Below are 22,257 nucleotides of genomic sequence, written 5' to 3' on the forward strand. Positions count from 1 at the left end.
CCGGCTGCCATTGCCACTGGTACTAGTGTTACCATAGCCACTGCAACCCCGGACACGCGAGAGCGTTGTCATAACGACAAGCCGTGCGCCGCGCGTCGCTATGGAGCCCCAGAACCAGGAAATCGTTGCGAGCGGCTCGCCAGCCGAGGTGCCGAACGATCCAGGGTAGGAGAAACCAGGATATCCTGATCCCAAAACAGACCTCCACTACATCCACCACCAACGAGATCGAGCGTGCGTGAAAACGGAACGAAAGAGCGACCAGTAATAACGTTCAAAAGTGTGTTTTGATGCCGCGCGTTGCCCGAACGATTTAACGCGCGTCGTGTTGTTCTCGTTACCTTGTGTTTCTGTTGCCCTGCTCCGCGCGAGTGTTTGTTATGTTGATGCTTCTTATACGGTTTCGATACGGATCGTTCGTCGTGATACGGTTCGTTCTCGTGTTGCTCGTTACACGCTTCGGTTCGTTTCGATATTATCATCCGTAATTCATCCTCGACATTGTGTCGTCATTGCCGTCGTAGTTATCGTTTTCGCGGGTTACGTCTCGACGTCGTGGTTATACGATAACGGGCAGTCGGATTCGTGAAACGTATAGTGTTTATGTTTGCCGGGCGCGTGAATATGCGTGCCACGGCGCTCTCCTCGGACCGGTGGCGCCTTCTTTCAGCGTGTTCAACATCCCCTCAAACTCGATGAAAGGAAAGGAGGGGAACGAAGGGGAAAGATTAGATGAATGGGAAGGAGAAGCAGCAGGGGTCGTAAAGGAAGGGGTGAGACAGGGAGGGAAAGAGAAATGATTTAACACCTTTGAATTTGCCGCCAACCATTGTTTTCCGAAAAAAACCTGCTCGATATCGAAGAACAGTGACAAATGATTTCCCCTCAAATATAAATACGTAGCAATATGACGGGTGAATCGTTTGAGAAAAAGTGTTGGGAGAAACGCAACAAACCAGTGTATTTTGAAGGGCTAAAAGGGAACGTGTGTCACGTGGTGCTGAAAGTTTTCCGGCTTTGAGGCCACAGTGTTTCGCGTTCACCACGTGACTCGTGAATAAATACAGAAAGAAAGACCGACTCGCTTATCAGTTACCTGTTCAAACTCCTCGAAACATTTCGTTTTTTATGGACATAATCGCGTGTCGCGTGTGTATACGTGCCGCACGTCGAGAAACGAGCACGCGGTACGTTGAAATGGTTTCACGGGGGTGACAAAGTTTAGCAATTCCAGTGGAAAGTTAGACGGGTTGCTAACATCGCTCGGTGTATCTTCCGCGATCGATTCCAACGACATATGGTCAATGGTTTGTCCTATTAATTCTCCTGAACCTATCAACGGGGTATAGTGCGGTAGCCTACTCCAGTTCTTCGTATCACGAAGACCTAAAGAGAGAACTGAAGGGGGTTATGCAGGGAGGGAGGCAGACGACAAGGAGGGAGGAATGCGTGGGCGAGGGGAATAGGTTATATCGTGCCACGGAAAATCGATGTTCAAATGCGCCACCACGTGATTACGTCCACAACGCGAGAATGTTATCTTCGTGGATATACTGCTTACCACGATAATCTTTGCCTTCCAGTAATGCCAATGCATTATGTTGCTCGTACTATGGCCTTCTTTAAAACGCAGAGTAAAAAAAAAGAAGAAACAAACGCGGAAGTATAGGAGGCAAAAAATTGCATGAATTTCCTTATCCATTCGTTAGTGGATTACTAGAAAAACGGTATAGGCTTTGACGCTAATACACGGTAGACAGGTTTATTTTGTATAAAGATTTATATTCGTGTCGCGATTGCTATCCGTAATTGATGCGTTTATTGATAAGAACACATTTACTACAATGATATTCGCGCACGACGTAAGGTCCTAATGAGACGCTGTTATTTATTCGTGAATACTCGATGTATCGTAAAAATAGCAAGATCGTCCCAACGGAAGTGTTTTGACGGCTGGTGGTAATCGAGATAATTGCTGGCGTTGTGACATGTAACAATGCGTATCGATTTACGGAAGTACGTGACGGTGATTAGAGTAATTATCGAATGAGTAATAAAAGTAGTCGTATCCGGTTTCAAAATTCTCCGAGTAGTATTTATTTCTTAATATTCGTACCCGGATTAGAAATCTTATCGTGCCATAAAATGGCTTTTGTTTCATTTGTTATATGCTTAATAACGGGGAAGAGAAATCCTCCTATGCGTCTTCCATTATTCTAATTTAAACGCGGTATATTTAAATTATCCATATCTAAAATGTATTTGCATTACGACCACGAGTTTGGTATATTCTTGCGAACCCGCTCAATTCGGATTGGTGTACAAATGTTTTTGCAATATCACCAACGATAACGTTTCTTATAAATCGATTAATAATTACGATTTTGTGTAACATAAGTCCGAATTTGATTCATTGTTTGGGCAAGGGAAGAGAATATTTTATTTTCCAGAACTATTTGGGACTGTCATAAACAAGGGACAAAAGTTTTTTTGTATAGTTCTCAGTAACCAGAGTCAAATATAGATTCGAATGAACACGCTGTAACGCCGACAAGTTCGACGAACTCTGTTAGAATATCGAAGCTTGTAGGATTGATATAAATCGATATAGAACAAAGAAGGCGCCCAGGTACGAGGGGAACACGTGTTTGTTGTGTTTCGCGCGTGAATCGTTTGGTTTCTGTTTTAAATGAATGCGATGTTTTGTAAATTAAACGACGTGTTTTAATGAGGTTATGATTAATGCAATGAGAAAGAAAATAATCCGCGAGTTGTTCAGTTGTTGGTTGATGTGTGGTGACACCTGCCGTCGACAAACGGAGACTGCGCAGGGGGTCACGATACCGGAAGTTACCCTCTGTCGGCAGTTTCCCCTGTCTCCCTTCGTCATCTGCAGAAGATGCAACCTGATGCCGATGCTGATGGAATCATCTTTCTTTTTCTAGGAAAATGTTCATCGGTGGTCTATCTTGGCAGACCAGTCCAGGTATGTAGTCAATATTTTTGTTTGAAAACAAAATATCGATTTTTGATCCTCGAGATCGCGCGTTCTACCTATTCATATCGTTCGAATGTGCGCGCGCATCGATACGTTTCGACAGTTCGCTTGCGTGCCATACGTTCCCTTTTGTACGGTAGTGAATGGTTTTAATTTATTTTGTGTTGTGTTTGATGCTTCGGGGTGATCCAGGATGAGCGAAAATAAGGTACGATCGAATAAGGTTTTTTTTTTATTGATCTTTAGAGCGATACTGTATAGAGGAAATACCTGTCATTCGTATGTTATATATTTCGTATATATCCGAACGTGTGTTGAAAGGTTAGTTTGGCGATAAGTTTAGAGAGTAATCTATTATTCAAGTATTGTTTACGTAACATACGTTGTGCTTCGAACGCTTATGTTAAAAGAAAGGAACAAGTGAGATACAAATACGTTTCTCATATCGATCCTAGAGATGTATATTCTGAATGGAACAGGGATATGTTATATCAGTATTGTATTAGGCAATAAAAAAGATGGCGTTAGATGCTACGATAGACCGTGACTTTTATATCAATATGATTTGGAATAAAGTTAATTAATTTATTTGGTTAATTTTATTTGGATAAAGTTAAAATTAGTAAAATAGCTCTTTTAGTACCTTTAATGTGAAACTACTATCATTATTGGAGTAAAGGGTTATAAATAAAAATATATAAGTTGTAGTTAATTTGAGAATTGAATAATGAAACGTAATTCGACATTTTCACATAATTAATTATTCTGAAGCAACTATAAAAATTTCTTACATAACATAATCATTCTGGTGCAATTATATAAACTAGGAAAATAATTGATATAAAGGCAACTCGGTAATCGTTTAAAAATCGTGATTAATGTAGCATATAGGCTACTCGCGATTATTTGAATGACCAATCATCGATGCGAGTTCATGATAAAGGCTATGACAATTGTTCCCATAAAGAGCAGAGTATAGTTATTCATGCAGATCGTATAATTTCAAAGTTATATTGTATAGTAACCCAAACTTTTGCAAACAATTGCATTGTCTAAAACTTATCCGTTATGGAAAGATTAAAAGGAAAAAGAAGAGTAGATTTGAAAAATTAGGATAAAATATTCAGGACGAATGAATAAGTGGTCCTTTTGTATGAAAAGAAGTTGCTCTATAGGAACGAAGGGAGCGTGCATGGTCGATGAGGTAATGACGAGGAGCACGTGCAAATTCGAGGCGTTCCTTTTGACGGGGCTCGCTTGGCCGCTTGCTCGCGTGTTCGAGTGTTCGAGGTTCGAGTTAGCAGTCCTTTTATCTTCGTTAAGAGACTCGTGCCAGTTGGGCGTAGGACAGAAGGAGAGGGAAGGGTAGAGCGAGAAAAAGAATTGCCTCAACGAGAGGCTGGAACGCGGAACGATAATCGTGCCGCGACCAAATGGCCACGAGTCGTCACGCGCGCCTTTCGACTGTCGACGAAAAAAATGGCTCTATGTAAACTGTTCTCGAATGGACCGCGATAAGATTCACGAGAATAATTGATAACACGAGCCGTGCGTGACGCGTGATTTTGAGAAATTGCCGCGGCAACGACGGAATCGTGAAAAACGCGACACGCTCTCGTGTGTTGTAACTTGTAACTATACGAACATTCGTCATGTGAAACCATCGGAGAAATCACGTTCGATCTTCTAGTATTGAAAGTTTTTCTGAGTCGTTAAGTTAAATGGCTGATAAAGTAGACGTTTTATATAGACGACGAGAATGTAGACCGATAAATGAGACGATGAGCATCTCTTAGAATCTTTTAGAAATAAAATTGTTTTTCATAGAATAGAAACGTAAATTTTTTGTCGAGAGAATAGAAGAATTTTTACGCCATAAGTTTTCCATTTGCAATGGAGATCGTTCTTTTTCTTTTTTGCTTTTTGGGGCGAATGAATCTTCAATTTCGTGAAATAATTTCAAAGAGATAATCGCTGACGGAGGTACGAGACGCAATATACTATGCCAGAATAAGACTAGGAATTAAATTCTTTGACGACCGTGTAGCAATTATTTCTGACTACGGTCAGATAGGTTCGTGACATAATTAGTAATGCAACGTTAGGACGCTCTACACGGTTTTTCTCCTGGTCGGCTCCAATTAAAGGATCTTTCTCTTTCTCTCTGCTGAATTATTCAATTACACAAAAGAATGTTCGTCCATTACCGTACAGAATTCGCGGCAAAATACATGTTAAATACGTGACATTTAATTAACCTTTCAAATACAGTTGAAAAAAATCCGTCCCTTTTTTGTTTCTCTTTGCTTTTTCTATTTTCGTACCTTTTGTCACTTTTCGCGAGGAATTCATAGAAAACCTAGGAGGTTTATCTGTCTTGATCTAAAATCAGCGCTAATTTCGCGGCGTGCTGCGACTAACCTCGAGGAGGAAACGTTGCTTCGTAGGAAAGGCGTGCATCAGGCGAAGGAACAAAACCGTTCTTGCGCGAATTAATATAATCATGCCACGCGGCCGCGAGCAATTGTATTGTGAAACGATCGCGGCTACTTAGAAACCGCCAACTACTTCCGCGAAATTTTTATGGCGGGAATGCGTACGTTACGTATTTACAATGGCGTTTCCGCGATATCTTATCAGCTTGAGCATGTGATAGGTATTTTCTGATATACTTACGAGTTTCGAGTTTGAATCTATTCCATTGTTCCACATTTTGTAAGATACTTTTTTCAATATCGTGTATAGAATTATTTGGATATTCTATTGTATCCTATTGCTAGTTAATAAAACTATTAACTTTGTACGAAATTGAAAAGAGATTGAAAATAAACTTGAAAATAAAACTTTTGGATCGTGATTATTGTTAGAAACTGCTGGTTGTACGCACGTGTGCTAGATTTGAAAAAGCAGTATTAATATGTATCTTATTCATGTATAGAAAGTGAAAACTCGCTACACCGGTAACTGCGCGATTAAAGTAATTGAGTGTATTATCCAATTACTACCGTATGGAAGAAAACGAAGACTGTCCGATAAACGTTCCAAAAACGATAAAATTAATTCGAAGGCGTACTCTTAATACCTCCTCGGTGGCGGTAGATTATTAGCCGCAGCTACCGTTTCATTAACTAATACACGATAGAGTTACGTGACTTTTACGTTTGCTGATTCTTCCGATCATTAACGTACCATGATAATGTTCAAACCGCCGCGCCGAAGCAAATTCTCAGTCGTTATATAATCTGGTCGGCAGGTATTGTTCCGGGTTATGTCGCGGTTGTTCATTCGCCGGGCTAATATTTTGGCAAACGAGTCGGTTTCGTTCTTCCTTAATTACGCACCGCTGAAATAGTTTTCGTAACTTCGCGTTAGCGATTCTCCTGGAAAAAGAATAAAAGGAACGAAGTTGGAGTAGGCTCATTAGCGTTATTTGCCGCAGTTACGTAAGTAGCGTATCACCATCTCACTTTGTCCTTTCCTCGTTATGTCGTAGTTTGCTTAGTCAGACTGTCTTCCTGCAAGTCCATTCTGTGCGACGAAAAATGAAAGAAAAAAACACGAAAAGGAAAAATGAAGATGACATCCAAGAAAAGTTAACCGTTCGTTGCATAGTTCCTCGCCACGTGTATCTTTTCCCATTAGGGTCATCAGCTCGTAGATTAAATTTACGCGCAAAGTTGAAAATAAATTCGTGGAAGCGCTTCGGACGTTGGATGAGGACGAATTTGCCGGCGAATTATCGACGAACAATGATCGATCGATGCCATGTTCGCGCTCCATTTCCACCGGTTTAGCCTTCCTTTCATCAGTTTCGCTATGAGAAAGCGTGTCTGAGGTAGAAAAAGCGGAGCAGTCGTCCGGCCGTTTCACGGCGCACTGTCGTAAACCGTGTTTTGCGTCGCTGTACTGTGTTCCGCAAAAGTTCATAGGTACAAAGATGCGATGTGCACCGCGCTGTAACCGTGGGAAAGCGCCTACGAGCGTCGCAGTATGTTGCTTCTACGGTTTATCGCGGTTCGCGAGCATGAAACGAGTTACTTCTGAAACAGTATGTGTGTAATAGCAATAATTGTATTCGCGGAAAATGATTGGGTCGGGTCAAGAAGTTCCTTGCCCTTTTTCCAGCGATATTTTTATAGGTTCATTCACGTTGGTTAATAGAAACGTTTCGGGTTGATATAGATTTATTTTATCGAGGAATAAAAGTGTGTGACTGATCAAATATTATAACTGAACAAAAAATTTCAAGTATAAACAGACAAGGTTTGAGGACTAGTATTTGATTCAGCTTTAGGATAAAAAGATATTACGTAAATATGAGTTCGGAAGTGCTTCCTTTCTGAGATGTCCGACAAGTGCAGGGTTATAAATACCTTGCATTATCGTTGAAGAAAAAATGCGATAGAATTTGAAACATGTATAGGAATTTGTAAAATTTGTGATAGCATCATAGGATAAAAATAAAGATAGAAATAGGATAAAGATAAAAGTAAAGATGAAAATAGAATAAAGATAAAAATAGAACGGAAATAAAAATAAAGATGGATAGTAAAACGAATGATACTTATATCCTAGCGCGGTCCATATCTTTCTCGTAAGACTCCTCATGAATTTTTGTGTTCTCATTTCATTTATTATTTAAAAGTCCTACACACACGTTCTTCGGAAATTTCTAATATCTATGTTCATGAAATAAAATATTTAATCCTCAATTAAACACATGGAACACGTTTACAAACTTCAACCATCTACTTCTGAGAAACCCTCCATTTATCGAACATCAAAATTCAAGGTAGCCCGCGATAAATTCCATTAACTATCGCAGCCAGTACTCTTCTCTTTCTTTCCTTTTCTTATTCACTTTTCCCATTGAAAAAGCGTTTACCGTTGGCAAGGCGGGCTAGCTGGTTGTCGCAGAAAAAAGAAAAAACAGAGGGTATGGAAGAAAAATTCTGTTGTTCATCTTTCCGCGTTAGCGTGTCCATGTGGAGCCGCTCGTGCACGGAAGATTTCGCTGTGCGTCGCGGCGCGACCGTTCGAGGCACGACGAGCGTGCGACTCGCAGTCCTCGCGAGTCCATGGAGCTCGAGTTCGTTTCACCGATCATCGTGGCGCTCGAAGTTTCGCGAGGTTCACGAGACAGTGTCGCATTACGAGCCGCATAATCCTGCATGTTGGAACGTAATACGGAAACGCTGGTTCCGTTACCGAGTTGGCGGTGTGTTACGCAAACTCCCGCCTACCAATGAAATCCTTTCGTTAGCTCTAACGATTCTTTTCTTTCCTTCTATAAACTTCGAATTACAGTTTACCTTCTGCGAAAAATGTTCATGATTTCGTTTCATCGACTGACTTCGTGGAAAAATAGTTCCTCTTCTTTCATTCAGATTTCTTCTGTTTTGAAACCGGGACCCGAATGAGCACAGTAATTTTTGTAAAAATGAATTGAGAAACTTTCTATAAAAAGAGGCTATACATAAATATATAGGTGCATAGTGTATTTTTAGTGAAATCGTTGAATTATTTTATCAAGTTTTTATTTATTTCGTGAATATTAATATTTATAAGAGCTATAACAACTATCAATTCAAATCCTAATATGAACAAAATTAGAAATAATATTTTCAATGTAATTTACTTCATTTACCATTTTATTTTATAAATTCTTTTCCTATGAACCTGCCCGATTCACTCTTTTGCATGTTTCAACATCGAATCTGGAACTTGAGCCTAGCATAGTGATTGATTTCTAGTCCTTGTATCTCTCGAAAGACCTTCCTTCGTCAAGTCATATCCTCGTCTCGCATGCAAGAGATCGAGAACGGTGTTCCGTTCAAAATCCAATCGTCGGGACCGCACGTTCGTTTATGTTTGATTCCCGCAGAGGGTTTCAGCCTATTGTGACGACAGACGTTCCTAACTGCGCGCCGGTGTTTGCCAATTCAATCGGTTATTCGCACTACGTATATCAATGTACATATTATACATAATGTGATTTCAAAATGCGGTTCTCTGTACAAAGAGTGATTACGTATTAATCATCGGCATCGACGAATCTGCCAGTGAAACAAGGCGTAACGTGTAATTTGTCGGAGAAATTGTACGGAGCTTGATGAATGAAGAGTGTGGATAGTTGGCGAGACTTCTCCCAATCAATGATCGACATTGATGTATGTCTTTTAGTTAGAATACTGTATCATCATCATGACACCTAGGAAATAAAATCGTTGGTTTATGGCATTTTGTTTAATACGCATTACTCACTTGGCTTTGTTTGTTTCACTTTACGCGACTTTACGTGAATAATGCTCATCAGCCATTATGCGTTTAGGACTGTGCCGTGTGATGGCAAAGTAACGACATATTATGCGTAACGGAAGCTATATAGCCAGAACTAAGAAAGATAGCAGCGGTCTTTGCTGTTTTTTTAACTAATAACAATTTTCCTTGTTTTGCTGCAACGTTTAACTGACTGACAAAGAACCAGACTCAGAGTTATTTTGTCAAACGTCTGTTTTTTGGCTCTTCAACGAAGATTCTGCTTCTTGCGTGCTTTATCTTACCGTATACTATTTCTCCGCAATATTTCCTCAAAATATCGCTTTCCAGGATCTGGTCGCCATCTGCATCCCAGTACGATTGTCTTCAGTGCGCCATTTAAGGTCTCAGATCTACGGTAGTCACGCTTTCGAGCAATTACATTTTTCAGTGGCTGGTTGTTTGCGTCGTATCCAGAGTTATCGTGGCCCGAGCCATAATCTCGCCTTTTATGATTTTATCGCTTGCAGTTGCATACGTGTACTCGTCGCAGTTTAACGCGAGCACGTGCTCGATCGTAGAAGGATACCCAAGATGTATTTTTTGTTGTGATATTTTTTGTGCCGTGTTTTACGTTTACCCTTTTGTTTGCCGTAATTCGCGGACACTACGAGCCGTGTTACCTTATCCATTGTGTTCCCCATGATTCCAGGAAATCCTACGCCGTTTCACGTATACATACTTTCCACAAGGCCTTTTAATTGATGTTTCGTAAACGTAAAAGCGTATGCTCCCGTATATACGTGTGGCTATATGTTCAATAAAGTTTTTCTTGGTTACGTTCGTGGTTACGTAAAAATAGTTTGTAGAGATATCGAGTGCGATGGTGTTCGACACCAATGGCCCTTCAGCTTGACACGATTTCGAGCGTCGAACCCGCTCCGATGAAAATTACCCTGGTTTGTGTTGAAGCGCCTCGATCCACTGCATATACAAGTGTCCAGCAAGTCCGTTATCTCTCTTGACATCGATGATTTTACTCATTTCGTTATTACAATTGGTAGCTATGGCTATCTTGGAAAACGAATTGTAATATTTGAAATAATATTAAATATATTAACTAGAATCATCTCCTTTCCGATATTTGGATGAACTGCCACAAAGATCTATTATATTATGTTTCGTAAACAATTCTTATGAAGTCTTTTGTATTAGTTATTAATATTTTTACAATGACAAATATGTTTTAACGTACTTAAACGTACGAAACGTACATTGTACGTTCTACATTGTAGCAATGTACAATGGGATTTGTCGAGTAGGTTGTGTTTCTTGTACGCACGTGGTCTTGATTGTCCGGCAAAATTTCAAGTCATTCAAATGGTTACTTGGCACTTTGGGTCGGTTCCAGGTATTGTCAAAACATTGTGGGACAACGGTTCAAGCTTACAAACATGCATCAGTTTGCACCTAACTTTCATCGCTTTCTGCGTCACGTCGCGTCGGTTAGCGGCAATACCGTGTTGTGCTGACGAAAAACGAGTACACCGAGATGAAAGCGTCCAATTCAAATTGCTTTCTGTCATAGTCCCAGCTACCACGTACTGTTTTTACAATTTCCAGCGTACGTAATAATTTATTGTTTCGTGTACAAGCAACGGATTGCGATGGAAGTGATGTAAATCGTCTTATTCTGGAATATTTCGTTTTTAATCGAACTTTATCAAACAATATTTTTCGATGCAACGATATATACGTAGGTAAAACGTTTTTTCGCTTACTGGCTTTTAACAGCCATTTTGATTGCAGTTCTTTCCGTTTCGTTTCGTGAATTGCCTTAAGTAGAATGACTACAACCACGGATTAGACTTAGTAATTCGAACAGTCTTCTCGTTCAATGATTGAAAATTATTATTTACATTACTTTTGCATATTATTATAGATATTATATGTAATTATGTTAACCCCTTAACCTACAACTATGGGCATTGCCCGTGGTACGATGATCGGGCCAAATGTAATATATGATATAATATATAATAGCTTGTTTACGTTTTCAGCCCAAAATTCTCGAACGTAGGTTAAGGTGTTAAATGTACTAGGCGAGATTTAGGAGTTAGTTTATAATTATTAGGAGTTAGTTTATATTTTTTCTAATCCATTTCAATTCTTATAAAGTCCTGTTCATAGGTCATCGGATTTTTGTTAACTTTAAACATAATATTTATTAAACTAGGTTTATAATACGATCTTCAAAATACAGTATAATTTAGTTTTCTTCATAACACGCGTGATTAATAATTGCCAACTTCATTCATGTAACTACGATGTGCATTTCTCTCAAATGTACAAAGCGTCTGATGATTTATGACTGAAAATGTATTATACATATATAGACACGATTGTCACCGATAAGTCTCTTCGGATTAAAATATATTTATCGCCTTTTCTTGCAATTTTTTCATGTGTCACGTCGGTGCTTCAAATATTCGAAATAATAAACTGCAACTGTCTCGCTTGATAATTGTTCAGTCGAGACGGAAACGAGCTCCGAAGCGAGGACGAGAACGTTATCAGCTGCGATTTAAAGAGAAACACTCCGATTCCAAACGAAGCGTAGCAAAAACTTTTGTGACGTTTTCTCGGCTTCGTTGTCGTCGTAGTCGTCTTGGTCGTCACGGTGTCTGATGCAATCGAGCGCAACAGACTCTCCTCGACTCTCTCGCTATTTTTAAACGTAATTGCAGCCGGCCGTTTTAATGGGCAAACGGGTGTACAGCTGGCGACGGAAGGGAAAAGGAGATGCGTGGCTAGAGAAACGATGAAAATTTGTCAGCGTCTTTTGGGGATGTTGCGGCGTTAACGAGCGATTTCGTATCGTGGAGATTTTCATGCAGCTTTTTCGCTCTTTCCAGTTCTATTTTTGGTGCGCGTTCGTGCACTGTTTACGGAAACGTTTTACAGAGAGTGCCGGTGATTTTGTATGAGAGATGTTGCTCGCTGGTTATCGTTGTACACGATAAACAAAATGAGAATACGAGTTGTAAGGTCAAATCCACTCTTCTTTTTACCCGCGTATATTATATGTGATCTCGTGTTTTGTCACGATGTAGATATCGTCTCATCATTGATGATTTAGTTCTTTCTCTTTTCATATAATGTTTGAACTGGGAGGAAAGAAAGCGGAATCGTGCTACGAACGATAGTTAACCTGACGGACGAGACGAGAAGGTAAGCTGGTTGGTAGGTACAGGATGGTCGATCGTCGTTCATGCAGCCACTCTTAAACTAACGCCAATTAGTAGCGCGGTACACCGCGGAGTACACTATAAATAGGCCGTTAGGTAGGTCTGGGTTGAATTGGGTAAGCGTTAAGTTGCGTATTAACGGGCCGCTAATGACGCAGCGTGTGCGCACCGAAGCGGGGTTACAGTGCCGTGAGGCGGTGACGACAGGGGTAAGAAGCGGCGGAGGGCGTCATGTTTCACACCAGCCGTCATGAGATTCGATTCTAATTCCGTGATTCTCCCTGGACTGTGTACGCGATATCAAAACGCGATTCAAAATACAACAGAAACCCATAAAATACGTTGTGTCGGTTGTCACGGGGCCAATTTAATTTCGCTGAGTACATATTAGAACGGAAGTAATGGAGACTCCGTGGTCGCTTCAATTTTGGATCGTCGAGGTCGTCGAAATCCGCGATTAAAGATACGTAGAAAGCAGCTCGTGCGTACCCGTCGTGTCGTTTAGCTCGCGAACTAATATTCCACGGTGCGCTCCTTCATCTCTGCGCATGTCTATCGCTATTAATTCGGATGCAATGGTGGTATCTCGATTGGAAACGGGGAATTGCCTTGGAATTGCATTGCCGAATCACGACGTCGAAACAACGTACCGTGGATGCTATATTCGAAATACGACTTCTTTCCGGCGTTGAGTTTTTGATCGATTGAGACGATTCTTTAATTCAGTTACGTTGCTAAATTGTTTGAAAGAATGGCAGAAGAAGGAAGAGCGATAACCCTAAAGGTTGAGCGAACGACGAAGATGCGATCGCGTTTCTTTTGGTACGACGGGTTGGTGAATGAAAAGGGCTAAATGGTACGCCGTTGGGCTGGAAAGGGTACAGCACGAGGCCATCGTGAGACGGGCTATCCGAGGCGGACGAGGACAGAAGAACAGGAAGAAGAGGGAGTCGATCGGTCAGCTGACTGATGGCTGGCTGTCCTTGTCCCTCTTTGGCTCTTCCTCGTTCGTTTGAAAGCTGCTAAAGGGGGCCTTAATTACGCAACTAGGTCGAAAGGGGCGTCTAATTTATTTCCAGCGACATAGGTGACTGCTTGCGGGCCTCTCCGCGACAGCTAGCTTGTTAGCGCAGCGTATTTGTTAACATAAAGGGAGGTCAATGACTCTTGTGACATCGTTTCGGTTTACGTTTTCAACGTCACGTTTTGTTAGTCCATGTTTCCTCTTTTCTTCTTTCCGCTACGCGAAATGTCGTGATGAAAGAGCCAATTTGAAAGGGAGATATGTATGTATGCATAGCTGTGGTGATAGATGAAATTCATATAACATTGCTCCATAGCGTGACTTGCGAAATGTATCGATTTGGGAGTGGTTTGGATGAAGAGATAAAACTCTTGTTTCGTCAGCTGGTACAGTGTCGTTTAATCTTAACATGTCAGGACTGCACGTATGATCTTTCGTCCGAAACATCGAGATTTAGTCGTAGCACTTTTGCCGCGAGCTGTTTTTCTAGAAATAAAGAATACGTTCTTCCGTACGTGATATCAAAGGTTTCTTATGTACCGTGTTTTAAATATATGGTCACGAGATAAGCAGGATCTTAAAGTTAAACATTTAGCTAACGCCTTTTTCTTTAAGTCATTCGCTTATCTACTTGTACATAATTAGTAGTATTACTTTCTGACAAAAATTACGATACTAGTATTTCATAAGTTTAACTCGCTAATTGATTTCTTGTAACTTTTTCTCTTCATGCTCAAGTTGCTTTCTTTCTACACTAAACTTCATTTTACATCGAGCACTTTGCATACTACAAATCAGTGGTTGCCAACTAACAGTATCGGCACGCGAGCGTATTCTTAATAATGCACGAATTATACACGAGGGAAAAAATAATATATACACATTTAAATGACACGCGTATATATTATATTGTCACGTATCCAAGACTTTAAGTAGTGCCTTTAAAAATTCTATACGATATGTTTTGTACATGTATAAGTGTTTTGTTAAAATTGGTCCCATTTCTACGATATATTCCGAACGATGTAAGATACGCTAGTTTCTCGAGTAATCGAAACGTCAGACATTCCATCCACACATACAAAGTTAGTACGATAAGCATTTCTATTTTACATCATCTGGTTTCCACAATCTATGAACACTAACAAGGATATCTTTCATTTCCCTCGATGGTTGTAACGTTTCCTTTTTGTGCTATTGAACAGATGTCAACGCTCGCTATGTATCATTCAAAAGCAAATCTTTAATCTTCCATCATGTAGCGAATATATCCGACATCGGTTAGGTTTAAGTTAATTGTTCCTGGCGTAAGACAGTTTTGTAATTTAAATGGCCTGAATTATGACACCATTAATTTTCATTTTATTGCATTTTCCGTAGTGGTGTTCGAATAGCAGTTAACTGCTCGCTGTCTCGTGCTATTATTCCGAACGTGTGCAGTATGTATTTCCACGCATAAAATATTATTCTCGCTTAGCTCGCCAGTGAATTTCCAAAGTGAATCAATAATCAAAACGATTTAGCTTCGATCGTGAATTTTTAAATATTAGTCGCCTTTTAATACTCAGATTATTTTGTCAGAATTATCTCGCTATTATTTTCGATAAAAAAGGACTCGCAGTTTACATTATTTTCATGTATAGTTCCTATATTCGTTTTTTATTGAGATAACTAAGTTCCTTTCTTCAATTATCACGTGTTACTCTCAAAATCTACAGTAGCGATTCATAGTTCCCCTTATCTTCGTTTGAGAAACTGTACACTAATTATTCATCTTCTTTCCTTAGAATCATCGAATAATCGTTAAGGTACATGTATCGCGCTTTTTTTCTCATTAAAAATTAGAAATTCTCTAACCTCTGAAGCCTTCATAAGAAATTTCTGCGAAGGGAATCTATACAAACCACTCATATTCTCCGTGGATTTTCAAATATTTTATATCCTCAGTAATGAAAATAACCAGCTCAGACAGTACATATGCAATAGCAGTGGCAATACGTACAGCTGATGAACGTTCTTATCCGGGATCATCTAATTCTGTTGGGCTGTAAGACTCGAACAAGACACGCGTTGTGCTGGTACGTAATGGATGTATAAGTAAGAATCTCGTAAGCCTAAGTGCTGGCTGACGGGCTTATCGGTTGTCATGTGTATACTAGTAGCTTCGTGCTTCCCTTATTTTTCATCCCTTGTTGAAGATAAGCCGACCCTGAGCATAGATAAAATATGTTTTCTTAAACATACGTATATCGTGTTGTATTTGGATATCAATATATTTGTAGTTCAACATTGTTACATCTAAAATAGGCGTTCACACATTTTCGAATCATAGAATATCTTAAGAATACGAGGATTGTTTCTGTTCGAGAACATAACTTGAAATTTTCACTTAAAGTAACTTCACTTCTTCTTGTATTCCGCTCGTTTTCTCCTTTCTTTTTATGATACTGCTTGCTGGTACTATTGCTGGTATTCCTACTGTTATCTTCTTATTGCAAAAATCTTTTTCTCAGTATTCATATAGTGTTCTCTCTTCTTTTATTGTAGGAGACCTCCTAGTGTCTTTGTGTAGCTTTTCTTATACATAGTTCTAATTCAGTGAGAATAATTTCAGAGCCTTAATGTATAGGGTGGGCAATGACTTCGATAAGTTGGTAAACTTCATTTACGAAAGTTGTACGAGAAGACCATTATATTTTAGTAATAATTCTTTTGTGGATAAAGGACTTCGACAGATTTATAGGTCATTTCTATTTTTTTTAAATATCATATATTTTTCGTAAGAGATCATAAATTAAAACGCGAAGATGCAAAGTCGTAGAATTGCGATTTAAATGATCACAAACTCTGACACTCGATTTTATCTGACACGATCTTATCTGTGATTTAAAAACATAAGACTTCTGAGAATTTATGTACCAGCTAGATGCTTAACCGTATACTAAGGTATCTGGAATTCTACTCAAGCAAAGTTAATTGTAGAAGCATATGTTAATGTGTCAGTAACGGAGAAGGAAATATGGGATTAGTTTTCTCATTTATGAACAGTTCGAATATAACTGGTTACTCTAGTAACTAACGGTATTGATTATAGGATGGATTTCACTTGTAAAACCATCTCATGATTTCCTGGTTAGGGAGCACGAGTACTGTTCAGTTGATTTTCCACTCAGTCTCGTCTATCTAGGCCATGTCATGAGCTTGACCCATGTCATTATCGACAATGATTGCTTCTACTCGAGCGATAAATGCTCGTAGGTTGTTTCGATTTCAATGGAAAGTATATCGCATACCGTGGCTCACTTCTTGTTTACTTTACCATGCTATTAATCGTAAGTCTCTTCATTCGCTTTTCTCATTTCTCAATTATGTAAATCTCAATGAAATTCATTCCTTAGATTAATTAGAGCGTTACCTCTTTAATTAATCGTAAGTCTTGAGAAACGTAATGCTTTTGTAACTCTGCAATGAAACGAAAGAAAGAAGAATGAAGAGAAGAGGAAGCAAGATGCGTTTCATCTGGAATGTTAATAGATTCAGCAGTATGGCTTCCGATCAAGTCCGTGTTTTGAACGTGGCAGAACAATGTAGGTTAAGTTGGAGTAGATATTTATATGAACAAGATGGTTAGATATTTCAAAATTGCTGTATTACTACAAATCCGTCTGATAATTATATTTAAAAAAAAACCAACATATCAAAAAGAATTAGCCTTTGCTCAATATTCTGTGACTTGTCTCGTTTAAACCTTATTGAATATTTTATACTCAATATATCGCACGAAGCGAAGCAAATGAATATTTGTTAATAAATAATTAAAAATCTTCAATTTATTACTAATATACTTGTATTGAGTGTAGTTACATATATTTCTTCTATAAAATCATTACTTGTTACATGATATTTGTAAAATATAAAATCAGAAGATCCACTTCGATAAAATCATCTCCAAATATCGGCAATCGTATCCTTCGTGCCAAGAATCAAAGTCATTTATTTCGACATTTTGTCGTATTGATCCCATAAGTCGGCAATCTCCTCGGTCGATCATTTTATTTTCAATCCAATCCGACTCCATGACTTTCGCGAGGCTTTCCTTTTTGTTCGTCCTTGTGACTTTGCGTCAGATGTGTCTCGCTACTTTTCGTCCTGTATTTACGTTACTGGGTTCAGCAGTAACGCTTGACTGAGAAACGAAGGCTACGAAGAAAGTCAGTGGAAAGATAAAAATTGGAAAATTGGTTAACTACGGACTGTGACGGGGGAACGGGACGAGAAAAACATCGATGCAAACATGTAAATATTTATGTTACGCGTTGCTCGCGGTAATATTCGTTATCAGCCGTTTTTGAACCGTGCGAGTTGCAATGAAGCAAGCCGTATATCGGATGTGATTTTATAAGCGCTAAAGTTAAAGAGGAAATGACTACGATCGCGAAGGTGTTCGAGGCGAAATTTCAAGAGAGTTCGCGCTAAAATAGACTTTCTCCTGGACGTGTCGGTGACTCGCGTGATCCTCCGCTTCGGGTTCCGCGCGCGCTTTGATCTGTTATTTTCGCGCTACTCGCTTTAGAAACACGTTGCGGGTTTTCCGTTTTGAAAAAGGAATAATGATCACTACTGAATAAAGATGCTTGAATACTTCGTGTGTCGCAATACAAATAAACAATAAACGGATTAAACTCAGATAACGCGATTTCACAAAGAATATTTTCCATTTTTGTAGTATCGTACATGAACAATTTCTGTGGGACAACAACAGTAATTTGTTGTAATTTGAATGCTAACCACATTATCGTCTCAGTTTCTTCACGATATTTCATAGAACGTTCCTTAAAACAGCCACACATGAAATTAGTCAGGATTCAGTATTGTAGTATGGTATTCGTCGTTGCAAATTGGAGATAAAGGAAGAAAACAATGGATTCGTATTAGAAAAGGAAAAGGTGTTAGAAGCACGCAAAACGATAGGTCGTGTGTATCGGAGCATTGAGTAGGAATATGGATATAGATGCGAATCGAGAGGATTTCCTGGGTCATATCGGACCAGTTTAGTTATGGTATCGAGTGGTACCAATCGTACACTTTTTCATCCTCGTCTAAACTCACCGTGAATCGTTCTTTCATTCTTTTCCTATTTCTCTTTCGATATCTGTTTTCCTCGTTTCCACTGTTTCTCCTGTTCGCGTTTTCTACGCTCGAATACATTCAATGTTTCCAATTAAGGGGTTAGTCCACTTTGCGTCGGCAGTGAGGTGTGACTCTGAGCTGCGGATGCGGCGTTCTCGCACGTTCTAGAACTGCATTCGACCGAGACGCTTATTATTGAAGTCAGCGCTTGCGTGCATTTTCTCGGCCACATTATTCAGATCGCAGGGCATTTTTGGTAGGTCTCTCGTTCGGAACTCCTGAATGCGATCTGGATCGAAAAATAGTCGTAAATAAAATAACAGTTAACATATTTTTAACATTACATTTTTTTAGTACAATATAAAATTTAGTTGCCAAAATCGGTGAAACGACTTGTTCTATTCCTAACTAGACTGCACACGTTTATACAAATTCATATTTTATATAGATATTTATTATTTTCATAGTATTCTTATAAAATAAAAATATATTAAAATGTATCATAATAAAAGTAATAAAGCAATAGTACAAGATATTTTTCTACGCCTAATAAATGACAATGACTAATTGCGTGGTTTATAAATACTTATATGATTTTTATATTTTCACGAGCGGATTATCGTTTCATATTCACGGTTCCATGATCGAGTAATTATGTCCGTGATTAATTTAGATGGAAGAAAACAAACACGATGAGTTTCGTGTATCAAGTATCGGTGATTCGTCGACTCTCTATCTTTAATTAATTTACGATTAATCCTTCGGTGATTCATCGTGGCGAATTGGATTCGCAGCAGCTCGTTAATTTCAACAAATACGCTACTCAAATCGCCGTTCGAGTTCAATCGAATTTTTCGGGCCACGTAATTTAAAAAAATTCGTTAATAAGTGAACATTGCAAAATGAACAATAATGCACGACTGCTTCTATTATTAAAGTCCGCCATGATACCGGTTGCATTATTGCGTTTAACGGAGCAGGTTAAAACGAATCGATACCATTAAAATTAGTTGTAATCGCTGGTTGGCTCGTGTATACAGACGATGATATTATAAATAACACGGAGAACGGTCTAGCGTTCGTTCGTGAAACAATTCGCCTCCACTTTCCCTCGTTCTCTTTTCCCATGTTTTTCGCCACCTCCATTCTCTCATATCTCTTTCACTTTCGCGTCTCTTTTTACCGTAACCGAATCTATCCTCGCATTCAGTCGACATAAAAGCTATCACCTTGCGCTTTCTTACCCCGAGCTTCGACTATCTGACTTTTTTATCGGGTTGCTATGGTGATCTCCGGTCCCGTTTTTCTTCGTTGCCCTCTATCGATACCTTTCGATACCTCCCAGCCCTTCGTAATTTATAGATTTCGTGAATTCGCTCGTAGAATTTGTAACCGAATGTCGCATGTGTAAGTATAGGACGTACCAAGATATAGCGGGATGGTAAATTAAACTACCGAGCGACGCCACCGACTGATGTCTTAGGTCTGTAAGCATATTTAGGTCGTACGTCGCATTTTGTCTTAGGGTTTGGTGTAAAGAAAGAGAATGAAGACCTATGACCAATTTTATTGAAAGACTATGAGAATTTTTTAATACAGTTAATCAGCAATTTCAGAAACTTACAGTTTATTAATTTATCGATACATACTGCATGTAATATATCGATTTTGTATATTCTTACCTATATTCTTATCCATCTCTTTGCTCAAGCAACTAAAATACGATTACTTTGACTTCTGATCGATTTCACACTATTTTAGCATGTATTAGGAGGCGAGTATACTGTACGCGTATTTAGTGTTAAACCGATAGCATAAAGCTTCGCTCGAAAAAGATTGGAGGCTTCTGTACGCAATCCGCCGGGAGGTCGCAGCGCTGTCGTTGAATGGCAAGGAACGAGAGAAGCCGGTGTGTCGTCAACACTGATTCTAATTTAGATAGTCATGGTTAACCACGTACTGACAATAGGTCGTTTCGGATGATCCCGATAAGGTTACGAGCTCCGCTCCGTTCCGGACACGAATACGTACTGGTCCCCGTGAAGATGTTCGGTTTCCGCCATTCTGTGGTGTATCGCAGTTTATATTTTTTATCTCGTTCCCTTTTTTCTTCTTCCTGTAAAGTTTGATTGCACTTCATTTTGGAAATATTTAAAGAAACAATAGTACGTGTGTGAAACCATCTATTTACACATTTTTTACAAAGTAGTAATTCTTCCTATTTCCGTTGTTTAACTGGAATTAATTTTAATAGAAAGCTAATAGCGAAATCCACACATTTCCAAACATTGCTTTATATAGTCACAGAGCCTTAAGAATTTATTGGAAAATCATCATGAATTCTAAAAACTACGAACTTTGTTATTCATCTTCTCCTATATTTGTCCCATTTTTTGAATATGAGAACCTCTGTTCCCAAATACTCGCTCCAATATCACCAATGTGCGAGGAAATTATCATCGCTCTGACCCTGTAACTTCGAGAGGTTTTCCTCGCTTGTTTTTCCATTCGTCGAATACTTTCGTCTATCTTTTTCGCTTGATTTCGGATCCTCCGGTTTCCTTCTTATTATCGTGGCCTGCACGACCATGAAATAAATCAGTCATGCACGAAGTGAAACGTCTAGTTTGCCGGAGCTTCTCCGCTATCGTACGAAACCATGACGGCGCGTATTAATCGCCCAACGAGTGGGTCACATTTCCGTGACGATGCTATTGGTTAGGTCAGCCTTTATCTAGAGGCTATAACGATGCAACCACGCACACGTGGCCGTACACTAGACAGAGGATAAACCGCCCTGTGTGTGTCCGTATATCGAGCCAGTTACTTGAACAACGGTTACTTCTTAATGGACTCGTGGTGCTCGTTTAATATCTGGCCTGGTCTGCATCTGTGTCTCGGACCATGCTCGTTCAGAACACACATACCCGGCGTTATTGGCACGTGACTATAAACGGTCGTGACTTTGCGAGGAATACGAACCGCGTCTTTAGATCGAACCTCTTTTGCATAGCGTTGGATAATGACGGTGCAGCTCGCGTGAGAAAATGTCTGAAGGCGAGCTATATATCGGATACTTTCGTTTATTGGTGCTATTGCGAGTTGGGTTAGAATTTTCATACCAGCGGATCAATCAGGAGGGTATTATTAGGGATGAAAACGGACAGTTTAGGAGGATAGTGTGTAGAATGTCTTATGATTTGTATAGACATGAGAAGAACTTCCTAGAGATAGCATAGGGGCTAGGGGAATAGTCCCTTCGCTCACTAGCACGCGACGCGATATCAGCTTATTTGTAGATATAAAACTTTTCAATACGCGTGACCATTTTTATGGCTGTACAATTGGATCTACTAGAAATAGTCAATGAGACCTTCATTTCTTCGAGCAAACTTCCTCCTTAACCTTCCACATGGACGTTTTTGGAAGCTTTATAAATGGAAGTTTCTTTCGTGACGGTTGATGCTTGAAGCAAAGTTAAAATTTGTTACTCTTCCGTTGGTGACTAAAACATTTTACGCTAGAGTATTATAAGATTACTACTATGAATTTGGGGGCTGCGTACAAAAGTAAATGTATTGATGTTACTCTATTTATAA

The 22,257-nt window shown here is 39.4% G+C and overlaps 1 protein-coding gene across 3 annotated transcripts in view; it reads left to right on the top strand.

Annotated features, from left to right (window-relative positions):
- The window catches only part of LOC100745078 (RNA-binding protein Musashi homolog Rbp6), a 783,269-nt gene that overhangs the window by 1,584 nt on the left and 759,428 nt on the right, over positions 1-22,257 (top strand). For all 3 annotated transcript variants that reach the window (XR_004462521.1, XR_001102603.2, XM_033323160.1), the window contains exons 2-3: positions 1-165; positions 2,946-2,986. Coding sequence is in view for 1 of the 3 variants with exons in the window: in XM_033323160.1 (XP_033179051.1) it covers positions 101-165; positions 2,946-2,986 (106 nt within the window). In the remaining 2 variants the exon portion in view is untranslated. The remainder of the gene's footprint in view (positions 166-2,945; positions 2,987-22,257) is intronic.

Source organism: Bombus impatiens, unplaced genomic scaffold, assembly GCF_000188095.3.
Source record: "Bombus impatiens unplaced genomic scaffold, BIMP_2.2 scf_0044, whole genome shotgun sequence".
Taxonomy (NCBI): Eukaryota; Metazoa; Arthropoda; class Insecta; order Hymenoptera; family Apidae; genus Bombus; species Bombus impatiens.